This window comes from Alosa alosa, chromosome 8 (genome assembly GCF_017589495.1).
Source record: "Alosa alosa isolate M-15738 ecotype Scorff River chromosome 8, AALO_Geno_1.1, whole genome shotgun sequence".
Lineage (NCBI taxonomy): Eukaryota > Metazoa > Chordata > Actinopteri > Clupeiformes > Clupeidae > Alosa > Alosa alosa.
In genome coordinates this window covers 21,790,089-21,813,825 of record NC_063196.1, presented here as the reverse complement: position 1 = coordinate 21,813,825, position 23,737 = coordinate 21,790,089, and the positions used below count along the sequence as shown (strand labels likewise).

The 23,737-nt window shown below is 43.3% G+C and overlaps 3 protein-coding genes across 3 annotated transcripts in view; 2 read left to right on the top strand and 1 right to left on the bottom strand.

The window, feature by feature from the left end:
* Positions 1 to 2,386: 2,386 nt before the first annotated feature.
* lft1 (lefty1) lies at positions 2,387 to 4,243 on the top strand. The gene is made up of 4 exons (XM_048250905.1): positions 2,387 to 2,763; positions 2,917 to 3,160; positions 3,271 to 3,510; positions 3,681 to 4,243. Exons 1-4 carry the CDS (start codon positions 2,496 to 2,498, stop codon positions 3,997 to 3,999), a joined length of 1,071 nt encoding a protein of 356 aa, XP_048106862.1. The 5' UTR covers positions 2,387 to 2,495; the 3' UTR covers positions 4,000 to 4,243.
* Positions 4,244 to 6,676: 2,433 nt separating this feature from the next.
* hnrnpub (heterogeneous nuclear ribonucleoprotein Ub) lies at positions 6,677 to 19,813 on the bottom strand. The gene is given in 15 exon segments (XM_048249843.1): positions 6,677 to 7,580; positions 9,441 to 9,536; positions 9,887 to 10,215; positions 10,639 to 10,723; positions 10,725 to 10,933; positions 11,077 to 11,245; positions 11,685 to 11,813; positions 11,995 to 12,114; positions 12,327 to 12,590; positions 13,743 to 13,855; positions 14,272 to 14,371; positions 14,672 to 14,811; positions 15,744 to 15,817; positions 17,721 to 17,835; positions 19,134 to 19,813. Coding segments are annotated over 15 exon segments (2,490 nt in total). The 5' UTR covers positions 19,630 to 19,813; the 3' UTR covers positions 6,677 to 7,529.
* A 2,483-nt stretch (positions 19,814 to 22,296) lies between these two features.
* The window catches only part of kif26bb (kinesin family member 26Bb), a 23,070-nt gene continuing 21,629 nt past the window's right edge, over positions 22,297 to 23,737 (top strand). Inside the window, exons 1-2 of the mRNA XM_048249842.1 lie at positions 22,297 to 23,222; positions 23,416 to 23,737. The exon at positions 23,416 to 23,737 is cut by the window's right edge and continues 29 nt beyond it. Coding sequence (XP_048105799.1) covers positions 23,160 to 23,222; positions 23,416 to 23,737 — 385 coding nt within the window. The 5' untranslated portion in view covers positions 22,297 to 23,159. The remainder of the gene's footprint in view (positions 23,223 to 23,415) is intronic.

The following is a 23,737-nucleotide window of genomic DNA, read 5'->3' as shown; positions in this document are numbered from 1 at the left end:
GTCAGCCAAAGTGACTGCATTCGCATATAGGCTAACCTATCGTCCTCAGCCCCTCCTCTCTCCAAGTGATTACACCCCAAGCCTACTTCCAATCTGACAATTGCCACACGAAGGCTAATAAGGTGCTAATCGCTGCTTTCATGTCTTCAAATATTTGATGTTGGGATAAAGTGAGTTTCAGCAGGAAGTTGACATGACGATTAATAACCGATGCGCAGACTACTAGCCTACACTCTGCCAACCGCAAGTTGGTGTCAATGTGCCAGCACCACCCGAAAAATCTTTACCAGCGCATGTTAACATGGAAACGTAGGCCTACACTACGGGCAGTAACACGAGCCATGTGTCATCAATTGTCGGATGTCAATGTCTGAATCAATTAGTAGGCTATAGGCTAATGCGGAGGTGAATTTCTGGTGTCTGTTATTGCTTATCAGAGGTCAAGTTTTTTTTACAGTCAAGGAAGAATTGTAGGAAGAATTATTTAGTACAGTCTTTCTAATGTTATTGTGAGGTGTTAATTAACACGTGTGTTGTTGATTGCAGGATCTCTCTATCCTTTGATTCAAGCTGCCATGTTTTCAACAAAGGGGCTTCTCTAATTGGCATGGGAAGGGGAGAAGACTGACACATACCTCACAATGATTCAGGGTTCTAATGCACTGATGTATGTAGATATAAAGCTTTATGTGTATTGTGCAGTACAGACAAGGACAAGGGAAATACTTCTCTGAGTTTAGTCAAAATTACTTGTATGCCATTGATGAAGGGGTCTTTCGGTTCAAATGTTAATTAACTTTTTATGTTATATGATCAAGGATTGCCCATGGATCTTAAACAGCATCTTAAGGTGGTCAGATCTTTGCGTGCATGTCACAAATCAGAAAAGCAACAGTGTCAAGAAGCATTTTCATCCTCAAAGACATTGAACTGATCTGTGGGAACATGAAATTGATATTGTGATCAAAAGTGTTACGTTCATATTGCGTGAACAATTTCTGAGCCTATTGGGGGTAGATGTGTGGTTTTGATGATTTTGGTATGAAATTATAATACAATTCTGTGTCAGGTTCATTGAATTTCCCTGGCTTCAGTTCCTATCCAGTTGGCCATCAGTCCTCTGTCCTTCCTGTGTCCCTCTTTGGTCTGTCTGACATCTCAAGGCAAATAGAAGCCCAATACACAACCTCAGACAGTGACCCCTCAGTGCCAAGAGTTCCTCTTCTTATGTTTGTGTGACCAAACAAGGGACAGCAAATCCTGCAATGGCATCAGATAATCACTACCCTGTGAAGAGCCTGCCCAATCCACATCCCCATCCCTGGCCCCTGGATTAACTGTCTGTTTGGCTAATAATTTTAATCTGTGGAGGGGCACACAATGGGAGGTTGAATTGGAATAAACATTTAATCCATACGTCCCTCCATCCACCCGACAGTCCTCTCCCCCCAAAAAACGTTGCCCATACAAACACACTAACACATGTTACCCCCTCCCCTCTCCGCCTTCCTCAAAGCTTAATGAGTGCAAAATTCGATGATAAAATGGCTGTGCGACTACACACAGGCTCATATGGGCCCTTAGAGAAATGTCCAGTCTGACAGACCTGTGCCAGACAGAGGCAGATTTACAGCTTCCAGGGGAATGTACACAGTGGGGACAAGGGTGTTACACACATATGCAAGCTAGACAGGAGGGTGAGGCCACTGATATGGGAGGGCAGTGGGGAGCGGATGTCTGGAACCACTTGTCCAAATCTGGCCCACTTGCAGAAATGAAACATTATTGCAAAGATATAGAGTGTATTAAACATGAAAACTTTCCTGAAATCATAAGCATTACATTCATGTGTTAGTAAAGTGAGTTATAAATAACAAAAACAGAATGACTGAAAACATTTTTGGTATCCTGCCTTTGGCTAAATATCTTAATGCAGTTTCAATAGCAGACTATTATGCATGCACACAAAGCGCAGACATCCCAAATGGTATTAAAGATATCTCTTCCATTTCAATAAGATGTATTCAATTAAATCAGAGTTAACATTTTATGTCAAACAATTTACCTCCAACTCCCTGGTCATAGAGGAGAGAGAGGAAATATGGTCAAATGTCTGTGTGTAATAACTTTAAAGTGAAGAATATAATTTCTAAGAATAACAATATTGATGATAAGTGTAAAGAATATGAAGCTGTTCAGTGTGAATAAATTATTTGAAATATATACACATTCTCTTTAAAAAAAAACAATTGCTATGTAAATCCACTGATATTATGTAAAAGCTTCTTGTAGTACTACTGTATTCGGCTTAATGTACCCATGAGACGGGCTTTCATGTTCCTCATACATTCTGATGTTGGTCACCTCCCCCGCGCCAACGTGTGAACGACCAGGGCGTCGCGAGCATATAAGCGCGGTCAGAATGTGTGGCGAGAGCACACTGTCAGAATCGGATACTACAAGGAGCAACTCTGTTCAACGACTTTCGGAACGTGATGGCTTTTCTCCGTGCGTCTTGCGTCCTCTGCCTTGCACTTCTGGCCATCGTGGAGGGTTTCAGCGATGATGACATGAAGGAGGCGATGCTGCAAAAACTGGGACTCAACGAGGTACCCAAAATCCACAAGAGGGATCTGGAGAACCTTGTCATCCCGGCACACATCAAAAATAAGTACCTGTCCATGCTAAAACTACACAACAAGAGACGCCGTCGCTCACTGCCCAGCCTGGCTGGAATCTTGAGAGGCATCCCTGGAAATGCAGGTAAGAAGTCATTTAGAAAACATATTGCAATTATAACATCTGCTAAAATGGTGTCAATTACTAAATATGCTAATAGTAAAGTTGTGCGTAATAGAAGCACTATTTCCTTGCACCTTTGTTTGTACTAAGATTGTCTTGCTTTTCACAAAACAGATATCTCTGGTGAGTTTATATACTCTGATGCCACTCGTCAGCGGATAGTGTTTGACATGGATGCAAGGATACCAGAAAACAGCGAGGTGACCATGGCTGAACTCAAACTGTACAAAAAAGCCCCGCGAAAGCATTCCATGCCAGAAAAAAAGAACCATCGGCCAGTGAACAACGCTAGGGTCACCATCTATTGGGTGGAGGTTATGGGAAACGGATCCAACAGAACATCAGTTGTGGATTCAAGGTAAGAGCGCAGACGATTCTTGACTGTAGACGCGCGTCATTTGCGTATTGGCCGTTACGCGGCTATGGTTTTGAAATGCATGCAATTAATCATTTTAATGATCTCACCAGGTTGATCCCCATCCACGAGACTGGCTGGATCAGCTTTGATGTGACTCAGGCTGTCCATTATTGGTCGAAAACGCAGCAGAATAAGCCCATGCACCTGGAGGTGTGGGTCGAGGGCGAGAGACCTGGCAGCTACGCGGCGGAGATGGCAAAGGGTGTCCATTTTTCCACCCAAGACCCGGGCGAGAACGCCATGGGAAGACCGGAGCTGGTTCTCTATACACTCAATCTTGACGAATTTGGGTAAGATTTAGTTTCCATGCAGTCGCTATACTTGTCTCCATTTATACATTTTAGGGTGGTATTGGACGCCCCCTATACATGGCCCAGTGTAGCCTGCGTTTTACTCTGCTACGCTATACTGTGCTTTATAATTTACATTTAAAAGTGTTTTTGTTTTTTTACTTCTATAGGACAAGTGGCGACTGCGAAGCCAACAAAGACACATGCTGCCGTGAAAAGTACTTCATTGACTTCCGTGCCCTTACGTGGACCCAGTACTGGATAATCGAACCAGCAGGATATCAGGCGTTCAGGTGCACAGGAGGGTGCAAGCAGCCCAAGCGCAACTATGGTTACGGAGAGCGAAAATGTGCCGTGGTTGAGAGCGCACCATTGCCCATGATGTACCTGGTCAAAAAGGGCGACTATACCGAGATCGAGGTGGCAGAATTCCCCAACATGATCGTGGAGAAGTGTGGGTGCACAATGGACAATGTTTCTGTTGTATGAATGCATATCATTGTATTTTAACTGCAAACCAAACCTAAAGTACTTCGATGTAAAAAAAAACAAAACAAAAAAAAAACACGGTAGTGGACAAAATCTGCTCTTGAGCAAACCACTTTATCCTAGCACTTTGACGTGAAATTGTAAATAACCAAACAAGTGTCAGTGGGATAAATTCCTATAAGCCCATGGGGCCATATGAAAAAACATATATGATACTCAGATTATATTTTTGACCTGTACATAGTATGAGTTTGTGACATATTTCACTATGTTTGAAAATAAATTATTTTTCATTTTGAAACGCGATGTATTGGTATTTCTTTCCCAGAGGAAGACTGCGAGTGGGGTGAGTCAAATGCAAATTATTTCTAATACTTCATTTGTAATTGGCAGGGTTTCTCACTTTGCCGCCCTAACTGCTTATGTAGCTTCTGTGTACTCTTTAGCTGAGCAAATAATGTTTTAACATAACACTGGGGATCGCAGCCTAGCTAGTGAAACAAATTAACATAGTACATAAACTCGTCTGGCAAGTCAACCATTTGTAAACAAAGTCAGTTTAATTCAACATGTCATACCTTAATATTCAGCCAATTTACCACTAACTGAAACTATTTGCAGATTAGTGAAGTGTTACATTTTTTTCTGATAGGTCTAACAATGGCATAATGGCAAAGTAAATGGAAATATTAAGCTACCAGAATGATTTTCTGCATAATGGTGTAATTCTATTCACGCTCACCATGATTTGGAGCTACTTATTTGCATGTCTATAATTCCTAAATGATTTATTATCCAAGTTGGTGCACACGTAAAACGAGGCAATGTACTGATGCCACTGATGGTTCATCAGAAAAGACAGCTGAGAAAAGAATTCAAACACTTAAGTGATTAGATCGTCTGTTTATTGTATCCTGTGCCAGGCAGTGTCCTGGTTTCAAGTGGGATATAGTTGAACGTGGTAACAGTAATATGCATCAATCTCACACCAACATATAAAAGAGTATAGGCTACTCTGGATAATAGCGACTGTCCATGGAAAACAGCTCTGGATGCCCTGAATGTTGGAGTTTACCAAGTTAACTCAAAGAACCCACAAACAGACATTGCAAGCATATATAACAGAGAAACGTGTCCTTATCCATAGGAACAGCACTGATGACTCTGAAGAGAGACACTGCATATCGCAATGTCCTCCATTACTTCAAAGACATTCAGTTGTCCATGAAGTCAAATCTGAGCCCAGTTTCCAACATGTATTGCAAGAATAGTGGCGCAACAACGTGGTAAAGAGCTATACTTGTCGGCTGCTTTGGATAAGAGCATTACAGAATAAAACGATTATAGATGATGATGTAAATAGAATGTAATGCAGGCAAGACAATGATGTATAACAACTGAGCCCTTGCAGAGATAATAACCAGGATGGATAAAATTGCATTGCTAAGCAGGGGAAAGGAAGAGACCTTACTACAGGTGTGTGAAGTTACTGAAAGGATCATTTGAAAAGGATTGGACAAACCAATCTCTAGGTTTCTCTAAAGACTGGCCTCTAATTACAATATAAAAATAGCTGCCATGGATAAGGGGGCGTCTAATACCACCCTAACATTTAGACATGGAAACAAGTACAGCATCTAATACTAACTTGCTCATTTTACAGTGTAGTGCAGTCAAATAACCATCATACCGGCAAAACAAACAGACTTCCTTCTATGGGTCGGACATCACCCATCAGAGGGTGCAGTTATGCTTCCTGAATTACTAACATCTTGGAATTAAATAAAACATATCTTAATTTACTCAAGTCATTTGTGCAAATATCAGATTGAAGCTTCATTAGACGATATAAATTGCAAATACTTTCCATTCCATTTAAATGTCACACTGTCATACATATCAATGCGGGACCGACAAAACGGGACCGGAACTACACCTGGATTTAAACAGTTTTCATTTTCAAAAAAAACCTTGGGAGTGGCTAATCGTACTTAGAACAGACATTTGCACTCTTCCCTGGATATGACCAACTTCAGAGTGCTGTTAACTTTAGAGCTGAGCTTTGGCAGAATAGGGGCAGCCCCTGGCAAGTACAGGCCCTGGCTGCAGCTATCTGGAATCAAAGCTACCCAAAAGTGACTTTGGCTGCTGTTTGAGATAAACCCCTGCTATTGCTGCCAGCCCAATCTTCCACTACCCTATCTACAATCTGACCTCCATTAGATGCAAAGTGTTTACTTACGAATAAAATCTGATTGTGAAATTGGTGAAAAGTTAAAATTGTTGTAATATCAAAGCCTGCTGTAGATAGAGGTGAACAATTTACAATGACTCCTGAGAAATTACATATAAAATACTTAATTTCAAACACCATCAGTAGGATGCCTCACATGATCCGTGTTAAAAAAAAAAAAAAAAAAAAAAAAAAATCTGTATCAAGTCTGGATTTTTGCACTACTCATATAAACTATTTTTTGTCTCTTCTCCTTACTCTTTGATCAAAGCTGGTTGATTTGCTTGAGTCCTCCCTGTTCATGGTTTTAGAATAGGAAGACGTAATCGTTGGCAGGTCCCATTACTGGTAAGGATGGGACCAGCACGGCTTTCCTTCAAAGGCTCGCTAGCACCTTTGAAGGTTATTGTTAAAAAAATGAATAATCAAATCAGTCACCAGCCATTCAAGTTTGTAAAAAAGCAAGTAACCCGTTTATTTGTAAACCTATAAAGTTTAACTAGAACAGGCTTGACATTATTATTGTTTTTTTTTAAACAAATATTTCAAAAAACAGTCGCACACAAAAAGGAGCAATCTACTTCTGCAGGGCACACCTTCATCTGTTACAACACGGGCAAACTGAGCTGCTGAAATACTACCAATTAAATTTAACCACAACAGCAACATGCACTTAAAAATGGGAGGTTTAAATTCAGGGGAGATTTTTAAGTGTTTCAAAAAATAAGGGGTTTACGTACAATACTGATAACTATGAAAAGGGAAAAATAATTTACATTTCATAAAAATGACAGTACAGCATAAAATGCACAACCCTGAAATTCTTGCAAAGCATTACCCACCCCCGCCCCCCCCACACAAACACTGGACGCTGTGGGGCTTTGTTTTGCTGGATAAAAGGGGTGGGGTTTTCTAAAAAAAAAAAAAAAAAAAAAAAAAATAATTCCAATAAAATGTACAAAAATAAAACAGAAAGAAGGTGAAACCATTCTGCTCTGGAGGGAGAGAGAGAGAGAGAGAGAGAGAGAGAGAGAGGAGAGAGAGAGAGAGAGAGAGAGAGAGAGAGAGAGAGAGAGAGAGAGAGAACCAGGCTCTCCTCCTGACAGTTGTGGAATGCGTTTCCCCTCCTCCATTTATGGGTTTTTACAGAATTTAAAAGCAGACTTATAAAACGAAAGGAAAAAAGCAAAGGAATAAACGGAGATGTGGAGACCAAGGAGGAGGGGGGGGGGATCTCCATGGATCAGGGTGGGTGAGCAGGCTTCCACTAAAGCAACCAGTCTCTGAGAGAAAGCTCTCAGTAATATCCAGGGTGGTACTGCTGGCTCCATGGCTTCTGATTCCAGAACTAGAATCACACAAGCAGGCAGGTTAGGCACCAGCAGGGGGAGACGGACACATTTCCAACAACAGACTGAGCATGGGATTCAGCTCTAAAGGCTGAGGGTCACTGTGAAGATGCTGACTACATCTTCCCTGTTTTAGAACACAGTTTTTAATTGAATGCACTTTTGCACATGTTCCTGTCTGTGTGTTGGCTGACTAACTGTCTGCAGGTGAAAGTAATAATTGTTAATTAAGTTAATTGGGCCACACCCACAGGTGCCCTTTTAAAAAGGGCCGGTGTGTTGGTGTGGGAGGGTCAGACTGATTGATGTGCAAGTTATTGTGTGTGTTAAACATTTGGATAAATTAAAGAAAGATGTTTTCTACCAAAGAATATCCTGTTTTTATCTTTTAAAAAAACAAGATGGTGGACACATTTTTCACAGTCACATAATAGACTGTTAACTCCAGGGACACACTGCAGATGGTGGTGGTACCCCCCACAAAGTAAGATTTATGTGTACTGTACCAAGTAAAGCCAGGCTCACATTACAGGATAAATTGGGCCAATTTCGGGCCCGATTGGCCCCTAATGACAAATCAGGGGAAGACGTGCTGACTGGAATCCATTAATGGCCCTGATGACCCTGTAGTGTGAGGTGTTTGAAAAACGGTTCTGAGAGTGCGTGCCCGATAGGGAGTCGGAGGCATTAATCATGTTTAAGATTTTATGATTTGAAATCCTGTAGTATGATGGAAGGTTTTTGTTTAACTTAACATTTTAATGTTCATGCCCCAGTGTGTAGCCACTCCCGCCCCCCCCCTTCTAACACAGCACAGTGCAGGGCCATAAACAGTTTTAGCAGCATTGAATTAGGGCACAGCACAGGTCAAGATGCAATATGTTTGGATAATTATCATATCTGACCTCAACAATAAAGACTCCCTGTATGCCGTTTGCTTGCATAAGATTATTCCGTGGTGCAGAGGCTATTCAAAATGACGTAAAAATGATGTGCAATAAACTGACACTTCGAATAGCCCAGGTTACTTTGGACTTGAGACAATGAATAAACAAACGACAATTCCGACTGCAAGGTCCCAAATTGAATGAGCATCATCGCAAATTTCATGTGTTGAATCATTCCACAAAACGGTTTGTCTTCAATATCAGGAAATTATTAAATAAGCTTAACAATAAACATATAGCCTTAACTCAAAACAGCTGTTAGGCTTATGTCATACTGATCTGAAAAAATGTCACATGCAGCCATGCCTAAATTCTGCTCACTGCACATTTATTATAGGCTAATGTACATCAGTGTTTCCCCACAGAATTTAATTATATTTGTGGTGGTAGGTTTGCAGAATTAACTTGAATACAAGAGTTTTAGAAATTACGTCTTTTATGCCAACAACCCTTGCAAGATTGTTAATGTTTTCTTTAAAGTGCATGTAGGTTTGTTGAGACGGAGACAAGTAGAAGCTGTGCAAAAGTGCACACAGCTCTACAATGAAAGAATTCCATCCAATTTAAATAACATGGAAAATCATTGTGTGGTAGTCAATGTTGATATTATGGTGGCCCGCCACAAATAAGTCAATGTATGGGAAATACTGATATAATATTCAGTATTCATTATGGAATGCTTAGCTGGAATGATGTTTTCCCGATCCTATTTTTAAACGCAGACATACCTGCAGGTATTTAATAGGGCTACGGGTTTTCAATGTGCAGGCATTGCACTAGTAATGTATAATGTGACAAGATAATCAACTCTAAGCCTGCACAACTTTTGATTTGAAAGTAGCAAAGGCAGGAAGATGGGGGTCTATGAATCCACAAAGATGAAAGCTTAGATGAGCGTGCACACCAACTTACCCCTTGCTGCCAGCTCTGGTTGAAGGCCTGGGCTTTGTTCATGCCAAAGTTGCCGTTCTTGTTGCCACGATGCTGGTTGCCGCCTCTTCCCCGGAACTTTAAGTACAAGCACAACACAATTTGAGATAATGGCTCATCACCAAGGCCTGCATTTCGAGCCAAAGAGCATTTTTAATGACCTATAAATATGGGGGGTGGGGGGAACCACCTGGCAAAACTATAGACAGTAATCAATGCATGTAATCAAGCAACTCAAATTCACCCGTTTAGTAACAAATGTGTAGATGGACTAGTATACAGATCTAAGTATTCCGAGTCATACTCGGACTACACCAAAGACGCTGTACTTGTATACCTGCCACCAATCTTTCAACCCCGCTCCCTTATAGAATTTCAGAATTCTCTCCCCTTCTTTCCCTCACACAGTTCAGTCTCCTATAACTCACCTGGTTGTAGTTTCCTCCTCTGTTGGGTCCACCGCCTCCCCCGCGGTTCATGCCGCCGCCACCACCTCCGCCTCGGTGCATTGGGCCGCCACCACCATGATGCATGGGTCTGCCCCGGCTGCCTCCCATACCGCCCATGTTGTTCCTGATGGGTCCTCCCTGGCGACCACCTCCTCCTCCTCCGCCACCACCACCACCACGGTGGGGCATGCCGCCACCACCACCGCCGCTCCGGTTGAAGTTGCCGCGGTTATTGAAGCCCCCTCGGAAGGCTGCTGGAGGCAGGAAGCCTCTGGGTGGACGGTTGAAGCCACCACGAGGTCCAGGCACTGCACAGGCAAACAGGGTGAACAGGTGAGTATATGACCTTCATACACATTGATTGTACACACAAGTATAGCTCAGTGGAAATGCAATAGCCCCAAATGCATCTTCTACATCTAATAGAATAGTACTGTCTGGCTCAAGCAGGAGTCCAAAAAGAAAACTTTGAACCATCAGGTGCCAGACCACCATCTGGTCCACCACTAGGAACTCCAGTGTTTCCCATACATTGACTTATTTGTGGCAGCCCACCAATATCAACATTGACCACCACACAATGATTTTCCAGGTTGTACTAAATTGTGCTTAAATCTGGCTAGCATCATAAGCACGCTGTGCTAATTTGTTAAAAACGGTTGTATTCAAGTTAATTCTGCAAACCAACCACAACAAATGGAATTTAATTCCGTGGGAAACACTGAACTCACTTCCTCTGAAGTTGCCTCGGTTCTGGAATCCACCGCGGCCTCCACCACCGCCACGCTGGCCTCCGGCTCCTCCGCCGCCGCCTCCCACCACCACCGCGGTTCTTCCCCGAGCGGTTGCGCGGCTGGCCGCCCTTCTTAGGGGTCGTGGCCCCCTGGTTGGGCTTCTTCTCTGGGGGCAGCGCAGTCTTGCTCTCCTCCTTGTACTGCTCCAGCACCTTGGTGGCCTCCTCCTTCTCCAGCTCCACGTAGGTCACCTCAGTGAAGCAGTCGCCCACCTCGGGCAAGGCGTAGAGGCCTGACCAAAGAGGAAAGGAAAAGGAACAAGTGAGTGAAACAACAACAATGAGGAGAAAAAAAGGAGAGAGTCTTCGATCCCCCATAGCAGAGAAGAAAACAATTTAAATGAGCATCTCTGAAATCGGCGCAGCTGATGCCTACCCTTCATCTTGAGCACGGCGTGTTCGGGCACGTCTTTGCCGTCCGTCTCTGCCTTCTTCTGTGTCCTCTCCTTGTAGGTCTCGTCAGTGGGGCACACCACGACTGCCTTGCGCTGGTAGCCGGCGAACAGGCACATCTTCCTCCTCTGGGCAGGGGCAGAGACGTTGGTCTGGGGAGGACGCAGAGAGACAGTTAGAGGAAGGATTTACTCAAACACCAGCTTTGCTATGGTTAATAGCACTTAATGAACCATTTTGACACAAAGAAAGGATTCAATTACAAATACCAGCTCTGCTCTTGTCAACAGCACTTAATGAGCCATTACAACACCGATTTGGAGTCGTCCCTAAAATGTAGCCTGCCTACTAACTACTCTATTCAGGGCTGTATACTCTACACTACTCTCTATAGCCAAAATGCTGTCAACTCAGCAAAACAAGTAACTGATTTAACTGAATTATATATGACAACAATAGTTTCAGTATGGCCTTCAATGACTTTCAGATGGAAACATCAACAACGATGATCATTGTGTGGAATTTTTGAAGTTCTTTGTGAAATTCACACTAGAAGGTAGAGCAACTCATGGGCTTCACACAGCTCCTTACCTGGTCCAAGATGTAGTTCCTCTTCTTGCGGGCGGCAATCTCAATGAACTTGCCCAGGAAGAGAGGGGCACGCTGGGAGATGGCTGTGAGCTTTGTGACATCCTTATTCTGGCGCTTCAGACTACCAATCTAAATCAGTGCAGAGAAAAAAGGACCGAGTTGCAAGTCTCCTTAAATACTTTTCAGCACTAAATGAGTTCATAAAACACTACTACTTGGACTGAAGACCGCAACAACTCACTGGACAGAGTATGTGCACGTACACACCTCCCTGTTATCTAAATACTATGAATTCAAATAATGAATTTACCATCATCTTCTCCAAGATGGTGTTGGTGCCCAGTAGGTTGTATTTGCCGGGGTTTTCCTCCATGTGTTTCTTTACCCACACAGTCTTGCCTGATCCAGGGAGGCCCACCATCATGATCACCTACACACACACACACAAAACACACACTTCAGATTATGCTTTTCAACCCTGATTCAGGACCCAAACAGAACATAATATCGAAACCATTGTCGAATCACTAGCAACAAGCATTTTTTTTTTTTTTTTTTTACAGATAAAGACCACTCAAAGCCATGATTGAGCTCAAGAAAACCACTGAAGAGTGTGTTCAAAAGGTGTGTGTTTAAGGGTACCTCGCATTCGCTCTTGGTGGCCGGCCCCTTGGGTGCGCGGACGCGGTCCCCGAGAGCCACCTGCTGCAGGAGGGGGAAACAGTCGGGCTGGGGGAAGTAGGGAGTCTCCAGCTGGCCGAAGTTGAACTCCACCGCACAGTTGTGGCACATGACGTGTGGGAAAAGGGCCTGGTCTCCCAGAGCTTCTTTGCTGACCTTGAAGGCCACACCCAGGTCTTTACCATTCTTAGCGAAGGACAGCTCCACCTCATCACCATCAAAGTTCTTAAAAAACAAACAAAACAGAGAAAAAAAAAGCCACATTATCCTTATGCATATAGAATTTATTCCCCTTGTCACCATACAGATCATAGTGGTATACATAAATATTCCTTGCAGAATATCATTTCAATGCAACTTTTGCGTAACACCCTTTGTGTTTCAATCAGATGCTATAGCATCGTGGGAAAAATGCTAAATCTATCAAGTCAAGCTCTTGTGCATGAACTAAAGATATTGTGTGGCATGCGAGTGCCTTGAGCGGACTCAACAATGTTAGGTAATTTGACAACATGGGCAAGATCTTAACTGCAAATACATTTTGCCTAGTTATTAAATATAAATTAAAGGAACCATATGCAAGATTGTGGACAAAACTGGTACTGCAATCACTTTCAAATTACTGTAGAGCGGTGTATCCCCTCCCCCCTGACTCGACGTTGCCAACCCGGATGCCGAAACACTACTGACTTTGTGATTAGTAGATAGGTGGAGGGTGGCGCATCAGGCCAAAACCCAACATGCTATGACAAAACACAAGATCATCAGTTGAGGGCTGCAACTTTACTTTTTAAATGACAATATCCTGGCCGGACTACTGTTGTCAGTGATGGAAGTATTTGAAATGAACACGATTTCTTAAAGGGACACCACTTTTCTCTACAAAACTCCCCCTCGCTCGGTCTGAAGCTCTTTTCCTTTTCTTTGCGTCTTCTGTCAGGGTTTTCACTGCTTCTTAGCCGGCTCTGCCATTATACACACACGTTTGCAACAATCTTTAGCCTGCCTGCTTCAGTCGGCGGGTAAGATACACTGAACTTGCAAGCGGGATATTCTTCCTACAGGCAGTAGGGGCGGGTGAGAGTCTTCATTCGCCCTGTAACGAGTCATTTAACCATATACCGACTTACGAAGAGGAGTAATTAACACGAAAACGTTGCCTGGTGTCCCTTTAATGTCTAGTGACATATCAGGGCCATTTTATGATTAATTGAAATACATTTCTGACATACGGTTTCTTTAAGCTAATTTAATTAAATAAAATGTGAGATTTTGCACTTTGCCCATCATTCAAATTAATGAAGTGTTCAGAGATAAAACCCATCATCTTTTAAACTGCCTTGATAAGACAAAGGCACCAAAAAAAAAAATCCTTACGATGAAGCAGCCGACAACATCATTCTCATCCAAGGCTTCGCCATAGTCCTCAGTCTCGCAGTTGGTGGTTTTCTTGCCCTTCCCAGAATAAGCGAAAGAGTGCTCTTCCTCACCTGGAGAACCAATCAGGACTGTCAGTTATTCCCTCCTCAAAACATTACCATGGCTTAAATTAGTGAAGAAAATCAAGATAAGCTTCTTCAATCAGCCAAAATACAGCAACTACAATACAGGTCACCATTTAAGTGCTGCAAGCTAATTGAATAACAGTTCTGTGCTAGCTTTATTAACGAACTGTAGCTTGTCCTTATCTAAAACCATTTAAAATAAATTTCAGTCTTACACATTACAAGTTGATGGTTCTTTACGTACTTAATCACACAAATGAATGCCATCAATTATAAACTAAGCCTTACAGAGTAACTGACATATCTGGCCAACATCTGTACTAGTCAGCTGTTTTTTTGGATTAGTGTTATTGCTCAATGACCACTAGGGGGAGTTTCACCATTCTCCAGAGCTCACTTACCCAACAAAAGGCTGCCATTAGCCAGGGACCATCCCACCTGCACCTCATGGATGTCAAGGTTCTTGCTGGAGATGTGCTTCACTGGAATCTTCTCAATGACCTGGAGACAAGTAACAACAAGCATGATAAAAGTTAGGATATTGCTACAAAGGTAAATAACGATGGTAAAATAAAAAATAAATTAATAAAAAAAATGTAAAAATATATGCATGCAAATTAGCCTCCTATTATTTTAATTAAGAAGAAACACATCACCACAAACATTACTTACAACTCAATATACCAGTTGTAGTCTGTCAAGTTAACAAATGAAAAACTATGACAAACTGGCCACCATTATTAGGGTCAGCTCAGTTCAGATAGATAGTCTATATTGTCCACTGAGGAAATTGGTCATCACCTTCATCTCAAAGCCAGCCTTGCCCTTGGCCACACCATAGGAAGCCCTGCCACCTGCCCACAGGTAGGCAAAGCTCTCCATGGTGAGGGAGGAGGCACTGTAACGGTCGCGGGACACCTTGAAGTGCAGGTCACAGTTGTCTGGATATGGCAAAATATAAGAGATGTTCACAGCAGCCAAACCGCTACTACATTCCATATACAAATGGCAGACACGGATTATCTGCTACTAGATATGGCTAATTTTCAACAAATCCAAGATTCTAAAGGATAGCACCGCATCTGAACATCTATAAAATGGTAACTGATGAACTGAAGATCAAAGAAATGGTGCAAAGTATTAAACTCTTATAACTGTGCTAATTTCTTTGCACTGGGGCTTTTCTAGAACTTTTGCCATGAGGTAGCCCAGTACTTGCTAAAGCTTTCGCTGCTGCCACGAACAGGTGCTTCCTTGTAAGGGCCTTACCTTTGCACTCACTTCACCCCAAGCCTGAGGTGATAAACCTCCAGCGCATAATCACAAAGTAGTGGCATGTTGAAAGGACTAATCCTAGCTAGCTGGCCTATTTATTGACACATTTTCACCAATTTGCTTGGGTGGGACAGACATTATTTAGGCCACAGATAATCATTTAGGAGAACTGGGTGCCCTAGAGCCATTTTGAGAATTCTCCCAAAGGGTGCCCCAGGGTGCTAAAGTTCTTTCTGTAGGCACAGATATAATGCAGTTGGATGGCAGATTCATTTGCATTTGTGATGTGTACTATGAAAGGGACCACAGAGTGGACAGTGCACACAGCTGTCCAACATGTCTAACACAGATAAGGGGGCTGGGGCACAGGAACACTTTCAACATCTAAGGAATGTAGCTTTGCCCAGAATCCCTGTAAATCCTGAAAGACTAATTACGCAATAAAAGGAGACATTCTTTCACTGCTTGAGCGGCTTGGGAAGTCAGTCTTCCTCCTCTGGAACTCCAAGCCCTTTTAAACTATTGAGCAGCCTAGTGACTGCTCCTCCATCTCTCCCACCCTCACTCCCTACAAATCTGTCACGCTTGCATCACTTACGTGTATCCAGACAGACCAGAGTGTCGTCAAACTCTTCATCCTCTTCCTCCAATGGGGGCAGAGGGGACTTTGCACTGCAAAAAGAGAGACAGGAATGGCCATTCAGAATGAGAAGAGGGCTTTAGGTGTGTGTGAGGGGAGGGGAGGGGTGGGGTGGGGGCAGTGGCAGACTGACCCGCCCAGAGGGAGGAGGATGACTGCACAGGGCGGGAGGATCAGTAGGGAGTCGTAACAAGAGAATACCAATGTTTGCTTGCTTCTCCATCAAAACATAATGTGTGTGTAAAATGTAGGCGGCTCTCAGTGATGCTGCCAATTGCTTACCAGATCCGGGTGGTGCAAACCTTTATAAAATGAAAAGGGAGGGGGGGGGGGGGGAACAGCAATACACTGCTGAAGAGCGGGAAAAAAATGATACAAAAAAACAACAGATGGCATCTCAAATCCTTCGGAGGCGTTGGCCTTTGACGCCAGCTGGTCCGGCTAGTTCTCTAAAGGTCTTGAGGATATATTTAACTCCCCGCAAGCGGCTCTTTCCGGGAAAGGTCAGTGCTTGAGTGGAAACATCCGAAGCTAAAAAAGGGACACGAGTCCTGAGGGTGGCCAACTCACCCACAGAGAAAAGTGGCAGAACTCTCCACTGAGTCAAATACGACAGATAGCCAGTCTGCATGAGACTGTAGAGCGGCAGATGCCGACCATGAAGGAGGAGTGTTTATCTTTTCAACAGCTGGGGATGAGGCAAGGGGGGTGTTGCAAATAAGTCAATGGACAGGCCTCTATTGCAGCATGTTCTGTTTATAAAACCAGCACATAAACATTTACAGTGTGCCTGCTACCCATGGTTTTCTGGCAAAACACATCAGATGAGGTCCTGAAAACAAACCAGTCGTCAAAACCACAGAAGCAGCATAGTTTTGTAATGACTCATTCTGCTTAGCCAGACAGTGTCAATTTCACAGCCTGAATTCTGCCAGCATGTTAATCTGGAAGAATACAAGTGGATTCATAACGTGGGGCAAATCAGAGCAGGTATTTGTTTACTTACCTTACACTGACCACAACATCTAATGAAGGGCATCCTCTATACAGAATGAAGTTTTGTGCTTTTTTTAATCATGGCTAGTGAAGCATGGGTGATACTTCTAGGTTTCAGCAAACAGGGCAGTCTCGAGATTCTACCCTTTCAGACAACTGGCATATGGTTATCAGGTCAGGGGAGGTCTCAGACTAGTTTACTGAATGCCCCGGGCCCTGATTTACAATGGAATAAATGGCTGGATGACTAAAGAAAGGATACTAGGTCAGCAAACTACAAAGGAAATGAGGTTAAAACATAGTAAATCATCTTTACATGACCTGTAAATGCAAAAGTCGAAATCTGTTATGAGGGGGGGGAAAAAATGTTAAAATACATATCATGCATAGTACAAAATGAACACATCATGAAAATCGTTGAGCGAACACTGGAAGCTCCGAAGTTAGTCCATCCCCGCCCCATCAACATATTACTCGCACGGACCAGTTCCCCAAAACATGCGCCCTTTAACATGACTCGGTAATACAGTGTGCTCTCTCAATCCCTCCCAGCCTTTGCGTTCCCAAGTCCAGCTGCCACCCTATTGTCATTCTCTGAGCGAGTTGAAGCGGTATGATCTGCGTCACCATATGCGCATACAATAAAAGGTCTGCCAAAAACAATGCATGAGGAACAATGACCATTACTGGTGCATTCAAATGCGCCAAATTCTAACATGTGCAAGCTTTTTTGTCTGATGGTACATAAGGGTAAGGGTTATTACAAGCCAGGGATGAGCCTCAAACGTGTCTCCATTTAACTCTTGTTGAGGTAGATTTTATGATGTAAAGACATAAGTTTTTGCAAAAATGTCTTTAAAAAGCGATGGCGCTTAGTGCCAACGCATTAATATAATGTGGCGCTTCACGGATAACGAAGGCCATCGTTCCCATCCTTACCGGCTGTATTTGCTTTCTTCAATAAATTCAAAGTAGCCCCTTCCATGTTCCTCTCGGCGTCTCTTAACACCCTTCTTATTCTTCTGATCAGCATTGGTGTCTTTGTCCGCATCCCCTTTGGAAATAAAACAAAGAGTAATGAGGTGCTCCACCGTGTTGGACCCTATTGTTAGGGTGGCCCACACGACTTCAAAGCCAGTGCTCGGACTCCACCTGAGGTTAAAGCGAGTCGACCACTTCTGATCAGATATTAATTATCAACACATATAACATTGCCTTCAGTAACGTTAGGCAGCATAACTACCGTAGAGTAGGTTACTTTGTTTGACCAAATACACGAGTTAGCTTGACGGCTAACGTTAACCCAAGGGCAGTTCTGATTGAAATCAAGGATAGGCCTACTGTTCTTTGATAAAAGTCCTGAGATTTAGCACTTCGGGAACTCCGTTCAAGGAATGACTAATGTCAGTCTTTAAACAAAACTGGTCGATTAACTTAGACACCGGATAAATACCTACCAAGGCACGTTAACGTGATAGGAGCTATCGTTTTAATTTACGTTAGACAAATGCTTTGAGAAACAAGCTACTCAAGAGACGCATTTAGGCAACATTAGAGACTGGTGAAACCGAAACTTGGGCAGTTCACGCTAACCCTACCTTACATGTGCACTTGCTTGCACCTAGCAAAGGTTAAATCATATGGGAAATAACATAGTCCGTCCAAATACACAACACATGGCACACCTAACACACGGAGGTAGCATTGGGACAATCCAGCCCGATTAGCTAACATTAGCAACTTCATCATTCATGCAACGTTCATTTCGTCCATGCTAACTAGCCTAGCCATTATATTCTTAGCTCCGACCACCCTAGTTACTCTTCGGCGGACACAAAATACTTGCTACATAACGTAACTTCAGACAGATTAATGCATTCCGTGTATTCATCATAGCTAGGATAGTATTACTTTTGCTAGCTACCCTGGCTAACTATAAAATTCAAGACACAAATGACTGGCTATCTAACGTTAGCTAACGTTACCTTAACTCGAACCAGCCGAACTCGTCAGTTAGCCTATGACCTCATTAGAACTAGCTAGCAGACTTTGCAACAATAGCTAAAGCTAACCAGCAACGGCCACTGATGTGGATAATAGCTAGCATTAGCTAGTATTGAAACAGTAAATATGAACCAAATGTTTCGGATTCCACGGCGTTCAGCCTTCTGCCATTGAAAAGACATGCGGCCCAACAAACACAACACAAAGCCAAGTTTGCAATCATTAAAATAAATCGGGTGGACCAACATTAGCCTCATGAGCCCGGAATCGACCGGCTCCATACAAACCAAGCGCAACAGACACACGTGATCCCAAGCGCTTCAGCTAAAATTTTAAATGGAGACTCACCCTCTGCTGGCTGAGATTCCGGCTCACCATCTTCCTCGTCGATTTTATCCACCTCATCGTCGTCCTCTTTCAGTATCGCATCGTCTTCTTCTCCGAGTACGTCGTCGTCCTCCTCCTCTGCACCACCCATGTCAAAATCTTCTTGGTCGCCCACGTCTTCATTTTCAGCCGCCGTTGTTACGTCCGCCTCAACACCTTCGTCCGCCTCACCGCCATCATCGCCTTGCTCGTCTTCGGCCTCCATGCCCTCACAGATGACATGGTCTTCTTCCTCATTCATTTCATCTTGCAAACTCGCCTCACCGTCCCCACCATCTGCCCCGTTTTCTTCAGCAGCCTGTCCTACGGAATCGTCTTGAGCCAGGGCCTCCTCATCCAACGCGGCCTGTAGCCGGTCCATTAGCTCGGCCTTCAGTCCCTTGTCTGAAAGCTGACGCTTTTTGAGTTCGTCTTTCAACTCGTTTACCTTCAGCTTTTTTACATTTATCGAACTCATGTTTCCGTTTTGAATCGAACAATATTTCACCAAAATAAAAACCAACACTGATAAGTCTTCAAATTAGAGGAAACTGGTCTGTGCACGAGCCGTTGTCGTTACATGAAAGAAGGCCGCCTTATTTTTCTGCTGCGCCAAACGGCACTAACTGCGCACGTCTCCCTTCAGCCGGCAAAGACAACGCACGGCGTCGTGGTCATATACCTACCCTGTTTGTGTGTACAGGGAGGGGCTACGTTCAGCGCCAATTACCGTAGGTAGCCCTGTAGATGTGCAAAAGATTTCCTGCAAGTATAACTCGCGATGACCTCATTATATATTTTGTTTATGCTCAACGTGCCAAATGTCATTATTTAAAACATTAACAGATCATTTATACGTATAGCTCCTGCCTTCCTCTCATTTTTGTCGTGGGGGCGAAATTATATTTCCTGCAGCCTACTAGGAGCCCACCTTTCTCAACCGGTGTTCAGTTAATTCTTTACGCACAGCTCTGGTTTCGCCCATAGCTCAGCAAAACAAGGTCCAGCAAGTTGATCAGGGAAATCAATGCATCTTTAATCAGGTGGGCAGTGTCATTCTTGAAAAGGAGAGGCACAGAGCCTGTACTGAGGTTAATAAGGCCGCGCTAAGATAAGGAAAGCACTTGTGCCAGTTATAAAGGTCAGTCATAGGCCTACATCTAAAGCCCTCCTTACACTGATGGACTTTGGAAAAGATTTTTGAAAGACTACAGTCTCAGACCGTCTCACATCTAAAGACAAGTAGTAGAGTTTTTAAGTCACAGACTATGATTTTGCAATGACTAGGGATCTTGCAGGGTCACATTTACAAGACTGCAACTAGATTCCTTTAAATTATTACCCATCGTGCATAAACAGGAACTGAATGATAGCCTACTAAGCTCAAAGTCATATTTTCGTGTTTCTGCAGCATTGTTTCATGCGTGACATCCCTAACCGATATACAGTCGGCAACTAGTCATAATCGTGGTTACCGTGGCTGAAAAGCCCCTGAGGGGGAAAACATTCGTTTCGATTGCATGTAATCTAATGGAGGTGCACCGGCTTGAGTACAGAAAGCACCTATAAAAATATTAAATCTTTTAGCAAACATCACTAAACGGCATAAACACGTTTCAACTGAGAGTTATCTGTGTGTCAAGGAGGTTAAGGGTAACATTAAGTTCCCTCATTTTGCTAATTCCAGTTAAACGGCCAGAACTGTCTCGAGTGTAGCATCTACTCATTGTAGAACTGCTTTCAATGGCCGGACTGTGTAGCTCGGTTTAGCAAGCTAACCCTTTTGCCATAACATCACATACTCGTAAGTTGCATCTGAATTTATTCTCACATGAATGCACATTCCCTACAATGGCCGTGGGAGTAGTTTTTAACAAGTAATGTGTACCAGTTGGTTATGTTACACTGGCGATATAAAGTTAGCCAGTTAGCAACCTAATGATGCTACCATTGAATATAGCTTCCAGAGAAATTTGTCGTCAACATTGGGCAATCTAGGGTGAATTAAGTTGTTAGCATACACTGGGCAGTTAAGTAAACACAATTCCTTCAAATTATTGTGTTCAGAAACAAGCAGAACTCCACCTGAATGTAAAACGAATGTATAAAGTCTAACTGTTAGCTAGTTCGCCCATTGACTTCCATTGTGTGAGGTTAGCATGCTTTCCCCCTCGTGGGGGGCGGTAACCTTTCCGAACGTCTTAACCGACTGTATGTATAAAGTTGTTCTGTCACGTGGAAGAGCCGACTAAATATGTATAAGAAACGACAAATAGTATAAGAATAACAAATAATCATATAGGCTACAGCTGTCGCCTACTTTGCCCCTTCCTGTTTGGTGTTGGAGAGAGGTCACTAGGTTTTCATATTGTTCACGTCACTATTTGCATGAGCCACGACTCAAAAGACTTGCGATAATATCAAACATGTTTGATATTGTTGTAACGGCAAAACTAGAAAAAGACTGACTTAAAACCGCTAAGATTGGCACTTTACACTAAACGATCTAGTTGACGGGAGCGCGCCGCGATTCCAATAGCCTACAACTCCCATGATTTCTGTCCGACTTTGGAAATGTAGTCGCCGACTGTGAAAACAGACCAAAATCGTACAATGTAAGGCCGCTATTATTTGTTGATAATTTCATAGTTGTTCTTTACGGTTCTTTAGCAGTTAAAGGGACACCAGGCAAGCCTAATGCTTTTTCTCTACGAAACTCCCCCTCGCTCGTTCTGAAGCTCTTTTCCTTTTCTTTGCATCTTCCGGGGTTTCGCTGCTTCTTCGCCGGCTCTGCCATAGCGTTTCGTTAGCCTGCCTCTGTGCTGTGGATGCAGGATGTAAACTGATCCTGCTTCGGTCGGCGGGTACGATACACTGAACTTGCAAGCGGGATATTCTTCCTACAGGCAGTATACGGGCGGGCGAGAGAGTCTTCATTCGCCCTGTAACGAGTCATTTAACCATATACCGACTTACGAAGATGAGTAATTAACACGAAAACGTTGCCTGGTGTCCCTTTAAAGTCTAGCTGTCCATTCACCGGAAAACCCTCTCTCTTTCACACACACACGCGCCCCACACAGTCCTAGACTAGTCCTGCGAATAGGCTAATACAAATAAACAGTGTGACTCGGACCGAGCCAAATCACACCTCCAAGTAGATTAAATTTTATCACAGACTGCTAGGCATAGCCTGCGGAAGCACTTTACTAAATAATGTCTCCTAGATTCCTACAATAAAGAGACAACATATCTTCACTTTTTTTCTAATGCCAAAAACATAATAATTGGGATACCCAATTGCTGGCGGGCTAATAAACCCACCCATGAAGAGGTATGAGGTATTACAGCCTTTGAACCACTGTGGTCACCGATATTTAATCAATCGTTAGGTGGCGCCCTTCATCAACTGAACTTACATGTTCGATAACTCGTGAATCATAAGAGAAGAATAGACCATGCTGCCAAGCCCTCTATACATGGATTATGACTACGGATGAAATGTTATTTTTCTGGAGAGCTATGACTTGGAGGCGAGAACAATCTTTCAGAGTGATTTTTTTCTGGCACCACAGTGCCGTTTCAAGACCTTTCAAACAAGGAGTTTTTTTAAACTTTGGACGACCCCATATAGGACACTAGGATTTGAAGATGTAGTAGGCTAGTAGGGCTGCGGAGAGAATTATTGGCTGACGTTTTTTGATGGTTAGACAGATCCAAAGCTACGGACACTATTATGAATTCGCGCGTGTGGTCTCTTTACGCACCTGAATTACGCACGCTCGCCACTACGCATAAGAGTTTAATATTATGATGGACAATCAAAAGATGGATGTTAAATACGGATGTACCAGGATGATAATGTATTAAGTTTCCACCGCCGTTTTTACCTTTGGTGTGTGATGATGCTTAACCTTCATTTGCGCGTCTGATGCGGGGAACAGAATGGACTTGTGTTTACTGTAGAGAGAGCATTATTTCATCGGTGCCTTAAATATTTGTTTTGCGATGACCTCTCCTTTTGAGGATAAGAGTGGACCGTCTCTGATTTCCCGCGGCAGAAGATATGTGGTCAGTATGATTAAATATTAATATTTTATTGATTTTTTTTTTTTTTTTTTTTTTTTTTAGATGAACTCATTCAAATTTCTATCCAGTGCCGCATGGCTATTCTTTGGGTATCTGATATGTGCTTAAAGAGTGATTATGCCGCATTTAAATCCGCGGAATTAATATAATATAGGGGTATGATTACTTTTCACAGCTAACAGATGACCAGCCAGGCGGTCTGTCTCGCGGGAAACGGTGCCAAGCAGCCCCGGAGACTGCTTACATTGAGCGTCCCTCCCCCGAAGGCGCTGGTTCCACAAGTGACACGCACGGTGCTCCATCCCTGCGATCTGGTTTCTCCTCGCTGGGCTCTCTGGTGGCATCCTATCCTCCTGGGGTCACCGAGTCGCCTTGCTCAGTCACCGTTTCCACTGGTTACGGCACACTGTCTCCCGAGTCGAGAAACAAAAAGCCCCTGGATTATGATCATGTTTTGTGTGACAGCTGTGTCTCACGTTTACATGTATTGAGGAGAC

Coding starts and splice junctions, on each gene's coding strand:
- lft1 (XM_048250905.1), top strand. CDS start 2,496: ATGGCTTTTCTCCGTGCGTCTTGCGTCCTCTGCCTTGCACTTCTGGCC. Junction 2,764..2,916: donor AGGCATCCCTGGAAATGCAG/GTAAGAAGTCAT, acceptor TTCACAAAACAG/ATATCTCTGGTGAGTTTATA. Junction 3,161..3,270: donor ACATCAGTTGTGGATTCAAG/GTAAGAGCGCAG, acceptor TGATCTCACCAG/GTTGATCCCCATCCACGAGA.